Consider the following 10,990-nt stretch of genomic DNA (forward strand, 5'->3'; position numbering starts at 1 on the left):
AGACAGATTCACTTCATCATCACTGCTGATGAAAGGCATTTCTTATGAGATGCCACTATGAGGCTAGGAGAAGAAGATATGTCTGCACCGGTACCAGGGTAGCACTTGGGCCTGTCTTTTACTCAAGACATGCCTATATATTCCCCAAAAAACACACTCGGCACTAATGCTGTTGGCACTTTTACAGCCCAAGTAATCCTCATGTCTAACGCTTATGCGAGACGCGTCTATACAGTTGGCCGAGTGACACTCAGGACTAACGCTTTTAGTACTGTTTTTACAGCCCAAGTGATGCTTGAGTCTAACACTAAGGAGATTAAATGCACAAAGTAACAATGACTGCAGGGCAGGGACAGCATCACAATCAATTCAGAGAAAGTACCAGACTGTATGCAGAGAGCATCCCAATGCCACCTATAAAGGTGGTCCTTTGTTTACAGGCAAAACTAATTTAAGGATTGAAAAGGTGAGAAAGCACAGTAACATTACTGTAGACTGTTTAATATACTGCAAGATCTAAGAAATGGTGATGGAGTGCCGCGTCATTTTATGAATGGTACAACTTGAAAACAAAAATGTACGCTTATGCAGCAGGTAATTTGTTTCAACTGGCAGAGCTTTCTACCACTGAGAAAAAAACCAAAATATTCAGCAGCTTGTTGATCACATGTGATGGTTTGAATGCTCCTGTCACAAATTTTCAAGTATTCTAGGAAGTGGGCATTAACCTTTCAAAATCAGAGGGCTATTCATTATAAGCATATCTTGCCTTATGCAGTCATATAAAGGGCACAAGAGGAATCTCATAAAAAATAAGATGTTGACCATTAATCAATATGTACTCTGGTCTCCTAACAGGTTAGCTGGAGATTTTCAGAACGCTTGTTACTATCAGCCCAAACACTGCAGACTGTGAGCATTATTTTCAGGCCTAAATCTCATCTTTACTAACATGAGGACCTGTTCAATGCTTCAAGCATGACACATTTCAATGCAGGTATATTCATAGATCAGTGGCTGTTGTCAACTAAAGATGTATGACACTGTAAAGGACATACTGTATCTGTAACCCTGAAGGAAAGACTGTTGATGTTTTAAAGACACAAATTAGTCAGGTCTAAATTAGGTACGAAAACAAAATTTGAGAATACAGTATTAATGCAAAATTGTGTTCATAAGAATTATTTATGAGAGCTTTTTTTTGGTCCAGCATCTCCTAACTAACCAGCATGAGAAAATCTCTACATATGGTACACTGTTCGATTTGGCTTGATGTCTAGTTATGCAAGATGTTGAGATTTTTGGGATTCCCCCAATTTCTGGCCAATGATACCCAAAAACCTCAAATTTTTAGGCCATTTTGGGCCATAGTTTGGACAGGAAGTTACATAATTATGACGAATAGCAAACCAATAGGTGTCTTCTGCAAAAATGATTCGGAGGACTTGAAGTTGTATATGCCACATTGTTCAACCCGAGAGGTTAACCCCCTAAATGGGAGATGTGGAGTCAAAGTTACACTATTTCACTTAACTTTGAAAAAATGGGATTTGTTAATATAGGAATGTGGAGTGTTATTTTATGCTGCAACCCCTGGCAAAAAGTACGGAATCACTACTCTTGGAGGATGTTCTTTCATCTGCTTGACTTTGATGCATAAAACACATCACAGATATGACACAACACTATTTTATTTAAAGGATGAATATTCTGGCATTGCAAAACATATCTCAAAAAATTTAATGAAATTGATGTAATTAATGGCACATTTTTGTTCAGACCATTATGGAATCACTCAACGATGAGGAAAAAAATTACAACTAGTACTTTGTTGAACCTCCTCTCTTTTATGACAGCTTGAATTCTTTGAGGCATAGAGTTCACTGATGAAAACCAATATTGTTCATCAAACAGGTCCCAACTTTCTTGTATAGCAGATGAGAGATCAGCTTTGCAGGATAGAGTCTGTCACACACGTGCGAGTAGGAGGACGTTGTATGGACCAAGCAAAGGTAATTCCACGTCAGGCCAGGGGGTGGCAGGGTGCACTAAACCTTTTCCTGTTATCTCTACAGACTAACAGCGGGAAAACCTGTCTGATTTAGAGCTGATGACGTCACTTCCAGTTCTGGCATCCAGAAGAATGTCACTTCCGGTTCCGGCGCCCAGAAGAACGTCACTTCCCGTGCACAGACTGACATCAGAAGAACATCACTTCCGGTTCCCCTATGTCACTTCCAGATCCTACACATCACTTCCGGTCTGATCCCTTAAAACCGCCATCTTTGCAAACCCTCACCAGTTCTGTTTTGGACTCAGTCTTGTGAACATCTCTGTTCCTTTAAAAGCCTTTTGCAGCCAGTGAGATTATATGGGTGGCTGCCCCAAAATTTTTTTTGAGTGTGTCGAGTCTGATCCTTTTTACAAGTCTTGTCATGGACTATTTTTTTTCCAATTTCCACCATAACTTTTCAATCAGATTAAGATCCAGACTATTTGCTGGCCATGTCATTGAGTTGATATGCCTTTCCTGAAGAAAAGTCCTGAAGAAAAATATTCTTTGCTCTGTGATAAGATGCATTACCACCTTAAAAAATGACTTAATTATCACCAAACCTACTTTCGATTGATGGAATGTGAAAAGTGTCCAAAAGTTCAATGTACACCTGTGCATTTACTGTAGAGGTGGTGATTGCCATCTCCCACTGGTCTTTTACCAGTCATGATAAATTGCTGTTTTTTGCTTGTGTCCTATCCTTCTCATAATTTACAGGTTCCAGTCCCCTGATTAAGTGGGAATAACATTATTTTTCGCAGAAAGAGTACTGTAATAATGGTTGAATAAAATCTTACTGAATATCTAAGGCATAACTTTAAAATCATTTTACATATATGATTTCTAGTAAACATCAAATTTTAAAGTACCATGGTTAAGATTAGGGATGCACCGATACCACTTTTTTGGAAAACGAGTACGAGTACGAGTACTTGCATTTCAGTACTCGCCGATACCGAGTACTTGCCGATACCGAGTACTTAATAAAAACATGATTTAAATTTACAGGTAACAGCTTTAGTCATATAATTTAACAAAAAAAAAACAAGAAACTCTTGTCTATCCACTGGGAGGTTAGGCTAATTAGCGACACGGGGCTAACACTGCTTGTCCAAATATCCGTGGTGAAACTAAACGCAGAGGAGGCTTGCAGTAGGCTGTGGATATGTTTTTTCATGGAGTCGTGTAGTTTAGGCAGCTCCGTGTCAGTCATGTAGCGGCGGCTTGGGACATCATATCTGGGCTCCAGAACATGGAGGAGACGCAGGAATCCCACATTTTCTACCTCCGAGAGTGGCTGGTCACTCAATGCAATGTACTCGATAATTGCCTGTGTTATTTTCACAGCACGTGGATTGTCTCTGGACATTTTCTCTCGTCTTGCAAGAGTCTGCTGCAGCGTGGGTTGTGTTGGTTTAGAAGCGTGGGTAAACTCTTTGTACTCGTTGTCGTGTTGGGATTTTAGGTGCTTGATTAAATTACTTGTGTTAAATGCGCTACCTTTTGAGCCTCCTCTGGACAATTTCACTGAGCACAATTTGCAGTCCGCCTTTGTTTTGTCGTCTTCATTCACTTTAAAATAGTTCCACACGGCTGACATGTCTCGCCTCGCCTTCTCCCCGCTCTGAGCTGCAGCCGGGGCCTGGGGGTGGGCACTCGGCGCCTGTGATTAACCCCTTACACGTCGCTCAAACATAGACATTTCTCAGACCGTGGTATCGGTCCCTGGTATCGGGGGACTTTTAACGAGTACGAGTACTTTAGAAAATGTGGTATCGAGGCCGATACCAGATACCCGTTTCGGTATCAGTGCATCCCTAGTTAAGATGTGTTTATGCTCAGAGCTGCCCAAAAGGCTTCAACTCCAATAACCCCACATTGGGTTACACAGCTTGTTAAAATAGATAAGATAAAATGTAAAGGACCACACCAGAGGATGAAATGGCTGAAGAGGGGGTAAAAGTGTCCCAGGTACAAAAAAAATACTGAAGTCTACATTTAATACGAACAATTCAAAATATGGTGTATGCTGCGACTTGATCATTCTTTATCCCATTAAAACAAATATAACTTAGCAAAATTTTGTAACTAACGAAAATCTTAATGATGCAACAATGCACGTTAATCCTCTTGAGTGTTTGTGCAATTTATCAAGTAGCTATACAGTATGTATTCATTTTCTGAATGTATTTGATTCAGTATGGTGTTACAAGCAGTTAAAGGATATGGCAGCAGAACTGGGTATAAGGCAGGAAACCCTACATAAAGGTTCTAGTTTACTTCATGGCATACTAATTCACACCGTTGTAAGTGACCAAATCAACTGGCACACACATTTTTGGAATGAAGACGTACCCAGAAAAAACATTTTCACACAGACATTTAAAATATGTGCAAACTCCACAAAGACTGGGCCTCAGGAAATGTAAGGCATGTGCACAGAAAACATTGCCATATTGCCAATGTAAGAAGGGTAGTTTGTTCAAAACAATTTATAAAACTTCCATCCATTATCCAACCCACTATATCCCAACTACAGGATCACGGGGGTCTGCTGGAGCCAATCCCAGCCAACACAGGGCGCAAGGCAGGAAACAAACCCCGGGCAGGGCGCCAGCCCACCGCAGGGCGCGCACACACACCAAGCACACACTAGGAACAATTTAGGATCGCCAATGCACCTAACCTGCATGTCTTTGGACTGTGGGAGGAAACCGGAGCACCCGGAGGAAACCCATGCAGACACGGGGGAGAACATGCAAACTCCACGCAGGGAGGACCCAGGAAGCGAACCCAGGTCTCCTAACTGCGAGGCAGCAGCGCTACCCACTGTGCCACCGTGCCGCCCTTTATAAAATGTTCTATACTTAATTCAAAATGGAGACAAAATTGCCTGCAACTTAATATGTACGACTGTGGTTTCAAACACACAAACAGTTGGTGTTTTGCAAAAATCTGAATTGTGGGCACACTGATGTAAGAAAGCGAGCAACTGATAGTTCTTAACTAAAATCTCTGCTTCCTTCACTAAAGTGAAGGAGAACCAACCAGAGGAGGCCTAGCAATCTTCAGCAATATTAATTAGAGAATCATCCAGAAGAGCGCATCATGGCTCAGCAGTGTAATATTTTTTTTTCTCAAATGTCAACTTTTCAATATTGCCTAAACCAATTAAACTGAGATTCCCATCAGTAATCTCAACTCTTTAAAGTCACTAGTTTGTCTTAATAACACTTGTTTATTTGAAATATCTCACCACATGTGCAACTGGCCCTCAGAATGCTGTTGTGTAGCAACGTGCATTTTAAACATGGGAAGCAATTACAATACACTGGTAGACTGTTCTCCCTATCCATCATGCAGCCAAAATTTTGCTACTCCAGATGTTCACTGGTTTTAAGCCATTAAAAATTCTGTCTCTGAGAAAAAGGTTTGAGAATGACAATGAGGTTACTGATGAAGTAGTAGTGAGTGCAGGGTTCAGAGTAGTCCACCAAGTGGATACATGACCTGGTTTATAACTGATTCAAGGCCATTGAATCTTAAGGAGATCATTTAGGATAATGAGGAGTGTTGCAAATACTTCAGGCTATTCTATAGGTATGTTCAAACAAGTCTATAATAAATGCTAACAACAATATAAAAAACAAAAAAAGTTTTTTTTTTTTTTTTTTTTAGGCAACCCTTATCCTTCTTTATATCCCATATTCCCATGTACCATTGAGGCCAGTGGTAGAGGCCTTCTATCTTGAGCAGAGTCACTTCCTCTCTTGTGCCAAGTGTACTGCAGTTTGGACAACCATTGCAGACTATTCCCAAAAATCATCCAACCATCTTACTTTCTGTCTTCAACTTTTCCTTCTTCTAAGGACTATTGTCTTTATCAATCTGTCACCATTCATCCAACTACCATACTAATAATAAGTTAGGTTTGAAGCTTATTCAGTGAGAAGGCAGAGCACATCTTGTTTTGATTCCTATTATCCCAACTAAATGTGAAGCGTGTCATCTCTCGATTATAAAAAAAATCTTGGTGGAAGGGAGACCAGGGAGACGAGACGTGATCTTCTCAGAAGACACTTTAAAGACCCACGAGATGAAAGTGATTGGCCACGGGGACCTTAAACAGGAGACTTGGTGCCAAGAGATTGCAATTTGACGTCCCGCGAGAGACACTTTTAACGTCACGTGAGACAAGGCAGTGAGACAACATTTAAAACACGTTCAAGAACATCTAACCAAGCAGTTGTTGGAATGCTTTTGGCAGACAGACATCGTGTGCTCCCAACTCTTAAAACAACGACAAGCGACAAGCAGAACACACAGCTCGCCAGCAGCAGCAGCAGGAAGCCAGCAGATGATTTGACTGCTTCTCCTTAGCGTGCGTTCAGCACCCTCCCCCCCACCCCCTTTTACAACGCAAGCAGCAGAAACGCGAAGTGGCAAAAGGGCAGCTGCAGTATAGGCTTTGAAAGGATCGATGCAAAGCGCAACAAGCTGAACATGCAGCTCGCCAGCAGCAACAAGCCAGCAGATGATCCAACTGCAACTCCTTAGCGTTTGTTCAGCCACCCCTTCACAACGCAAGCAGTGTTAAACATCCTGCGAGAAAGTGATTTAACCACGCTTGGGGCCGGAAATAAAGGACAAGTATTGTTTTTACAAAAGTTTTAAAGTAAAAGTGAAAATAATGCATATGTAACAATTCCCATGAGAATAACAATATCTTTAAATTGCATATCCAGTAAACCAAACCCAGGAGTGGGCGAGCGAAGCGAGCAGGGTGTGGAGCCCCCAAGTATATATACAAAAACAAGTATATACTTCCTTAGAAGGCTGGCGTCCTTCAACATCTGCAATAAGATGCTACAGATGCTCTATCAGACGGTTGTGGTGAGCGCCCTCTTCTACGCGGTGGTGTGCTGGGGAGGCAGCATAAAGAAGAGGGACACCTCACGCCTGGACAAACTGGTGAGGAAGGCAGGCTCTATTGTAGGCATGGAGCTGGACAGTTTGACATCTGTGGCAGAGCAACGGGCACTGAGCAGGCTCCTGTCAAACATGGAGAATCCACTGCATCCACTAAACAGTATCATCACCAGACAGAGGAGCAGCTTCAGCGACAGACTGCTGTCACTGTCCTGCTCCACTGACAGACTGAGGAGATCGTTCCTCCCCTACACTATGCAACTCTTCAATTCCACCCGGGAGGGCAAACGTTAACATTATTCAAAGTTATTGTCTGTCTGTATACCTGCATTGTTATCACTCTTTAATTTAATATTTCCTTTATTAGTATGCTGCTGCTGGAGTATGTGAATTTCCCCTTGGGATTAATAAAGTATCTATCTATCTAAAGAATTAAATAAGATATTGAGAGAAAACTTCTCTCCTTCATCTAACTGGCTTAATCCAGTCTAAGGTTATTGGGAAGTAGTACCTACCCCTGCAGCATCAAATGATGGTGGGAAACTACACAGGACTGAGAACTTGTCAATCATAGAAGACAGACAATCATGGACATTCATAATGTACAGCTATCAATTAAACCACTGTGCACATTTATAGGGTCATTTTTCTCATGTGTACACTGTACAGTATACGCTTCACAGGTGAAAGAAAAACAAGAATACCCACAGAAGAAAGCACTGCTCTGAAATTAACCTATAGAAAAACTATCACTGAAATGAATATATATTTTTTTGAAAAAATGTTACTCTAAAATAGCGGCACGGTGGTTGTGCAGCTGCCTCACAGTTGGGAGACCAGGCTTCGCATCCTGGGTACTCCCTGTATGTAGTTGGTATGTTCTCCCCTGTCTGCGTGGGTTTCCTCCCACAGTCCAAAGACATGCAAGTCAGGTGGATTGGTGATGCTATGAGGGGCATTCAATAATTTATCTAGCTCAGTAGGAAAGAAAAGAGTAAAAAAAAAAAAAAAAATTGTTTTATTTTTCAATATAGTCACGTCAGGAATGCAGGATGGATGGTCCAGCTGCTGGAACCTACATTCTCGGATGGCAGCCTGTGATTGACGTGACATGTGAACCAGCGTGTTGTCGTGAAGAAGCTTACTTGATTCGCATGAGGACTCTCCTGACATCCTGTCCTTTGGAATGTTAGACTCTTATTGCGCCACAACTGTGCATGAGTAACCTTGAGACATGGCACAACATGCTTGCTAATTTCTTTCACATTCAGGTATATAAATTATTGAACACCCTTCATAAACTGGCGCTTGTAGGTGTGTGTTTTTGCCTGCGATGAACTGGACTGTTCCTGCCTTGTGCCTCATGCTTGCTGGGATAGGCTGCAGCTCCCACCCCCAAAGGCAGCCTTAAAAATGGTATGATTACTCCAAAATATCTTCATCTTACAACACATATACTTGAGTGTTATGTTAACTAGTGGGGTATGTGTGTGTTTGCATGTTACTATGAAATGAAAAAGATTAAAAATACACACACTTTACTGTGAAATGAGATTACAATAATATGCTTAATTAAAGTGTCTACATTTCACAATAAAATGCAAAGGAATTTTAAAATTACAGCATTTATCTATAAGCTGACAAAAACTACTTTAGGATTTAGGAGCCATAAGAAACTGGAATCTGTTCAAGTCATATTGGGTACAAAGGACTCATTCCAACCAGGTCAATTTAGTGCCAACAATAAACGCAAATATTTGTTGCTTAGCAGATCATTTATATAACAACATGACTTTCTGCCATTTCAGAGGTAACAAAAACATTATGTAAACAGAATCAAATTATAAAGATCTGCATTAAGAAGACCGACAAAAAAAAAGATTAATCATCTCCTAAGACCTTTTGTTTCAACCTTGACAGATGTTATGCTCTGTTTACACTAAGTCCCATAAGTGTCCTGGTCCATTTTCAGCAGATAAAACACGGCCAGTTCTAAGAGATTACAATGTGGCTGGTATGCCTAATTTGTTTGAGGATGCAACAGCTCCGTCGTTGATTATTAATCTATAAACTACTTTGCTACAAAAATTACATCCATTTAAAGTGATCAAAAATTAAAATTCTTCTTTTTACTCTTCGAACAGCGATGTGAAGTAGGTTAAGGCCTAATAAACATTTCACCTTTACATATCGTTAGAATCTGACAAGGAAACAGTCAGCCGCCGAATGCAATTTTTCATGTTATCACAGACCAGCTCAGTTGAAATCCATGCTCGATTCTGTATCCAGAATTTGAAACGCAGCAGTTGCATTTTAACGCATAAAACAATTTTCTTCACTGCATTACGAAAGTAACAATGTCACTGACCTTATAGGACACTGAAGCTTTTGCCATAAGATGTACCCAGTTTATCGCTTGCTTGTTGCCCCTCGCTAGTCAACACCAGGTCACTGAACCCCCCGCCCTGCAGTATTTCATAAAATATAAATACTGATCACACATTATATCAAATAAACTCACCAATCTTAGAGGACATGCTCTGCAAGCAGAAGGAGACAACAAGCTCCGGTACAGGCTGCGACAGCCCCTACAGAGCTGAAGATAACAGTGAGCCATTAGATTTTCCAGGCATACAAAGCCCCCGTCACAAATCAGAAAAAAAGAATTTAGATTTGAGGGAGCATTATTCCATGCTTGTCGGCACGTCTACACGTTCTTTGAGGTCATTACGCACGTCCAATAACACAATACGTTGGTCTCCTTCAGCAGGCAGGCGCAACTGTTTACGTCATACAGGTGCGACAGGCAGGGACACTCTTCGTCGGTGTGTCATCACCCCTTGTCACTACCCGATCCACGTACGGATCATCTGTTTTTTCTCGTGCCTTTATAGTAATATATTTTGGAATGATTTATTCATTTGGCTGCAGCCAAAAAATACCTCTCTTTCTCATTTTATTAGAAGTGATGTAATCGTTGGGATTCTAATGGGGGATATGAAACTTAACTGTTTGTTGAATGTACTCCATATTTTAAGGAAATTCTTTATTCACAAGTGTAATTCATGAATAAACTAAATTAAAAAAAAAGATCCGCATGCACACGCGAATTGAAAACCTAATATGCCGTAAAGTGTTCACGCATGCGTTAAATATAGGTAAAGTGTGCGAAGACGTAGCTTCTGTTGGAGAAGGAACATGACGGCAACGGGGACCGGGTAGTGACACACTCCACTTGTGCTTGATAAAAAAAAAAATACACTTTACTGCACGACCTGATCTGAACTGTGCATGCCAATTCACAACTGACAGTACTGTATATTAATTTCAGTTCCACATTCTTCTTCTTCTTTCGGCTGCTCCCGTTAGTGGTCGCCACAGCGGATCATCTTCTTCCATATCTTTCAGTCCTCTGCATCTTGTTCCGTTACCCATCACCTCCATGTCCTCTCTCACCACATCCATAAACCTTTGCTTAGGCCAGGGGTTCTCAAACTGTGAGTCGGGGATGGGGGGGCGGGGGGGTGGGGCGCAAAGATGTGAAAAAAAGAAAGCAAGAATAGAAAATATGAAAAAAAAACATCTATTGAAACCAAAACAAATTAACTTAAACTACATTCTGATACTTGAAAAATAAATCTACAGTTAGTTAAATGTCGATAAAAGTTAAGTAGGTATAATAAAATATGCATCTATAATATATATATATATATATATATATATATATATATATATATATATATATATATATATACTAGTCATTTAGCCCGTTACAATAACGGGCGCTAGAACAGTAGTGCATAAACATTAGTAGGAACAGTCTATATTAAATGGCAAGGGACTTTGACCTCATGCTTTTTGTTGGTCGTATTAATCTTTCTTTCAGGCTTTCTTTTGTTGATGTTTACTTGCTGAGCTGACCGTTCTTCGTGGGCTGCCGCCGTGTATTGTGTGCCTTTAATTTTCTGTGATAGTAATACTATCTTGTACAGCTCTATTCAATAA

At 40.7% G+C, this 10,990-nt stretch overlaps 1 protein-coding gene across 2 annotated transcripts in view; it reads right to left on the reverse strand.

Moving 5' to 3' along the window:
• afg3l2 (AFG3-like AAA ATPase 2) overlaps window positions 1-9,748 on the reverse strand; it is a 51,415-nt gene extending 41,667 nt beyond the window's left edge. Inside the window, exon 1 of one of the 2 annotated variants that reach the window (XM_028803781.2) lies at window positions 9,507-9,748. In XM_028803781.2, coding sequence (XP_028659614.1) covers window positions 9,507-9,602 — 96 coding nt within the window. In that variant the 5' untranslated portion in view covers window positions 9,603-9,748. The remainder of the gene's footprint in view (window positions 1-9,506) is intronic. The other variant, XM_028803780.2, reaches the window with a different exon arrangement.
• Between the last annotated feature and the right edge of the window lie 1,242 nt (window positions 9,749-10,990).

This window comes from Erpetoichthys calabaricus, chromosome 6, assembly GCF_900747795.2.
Source record: "Erpetoichthys calabaricus chromosome 6, fErpCal1.3, whole genome shotgun sequence".
Classification (NCBI taxonomy): domain Eukaryota; kingdom Metazoa; phylum Chordata; class Cladistia; order Polypteriformes; family Polypteridae; genus Erpetoichthys; species Erpetoichthys calabaricus.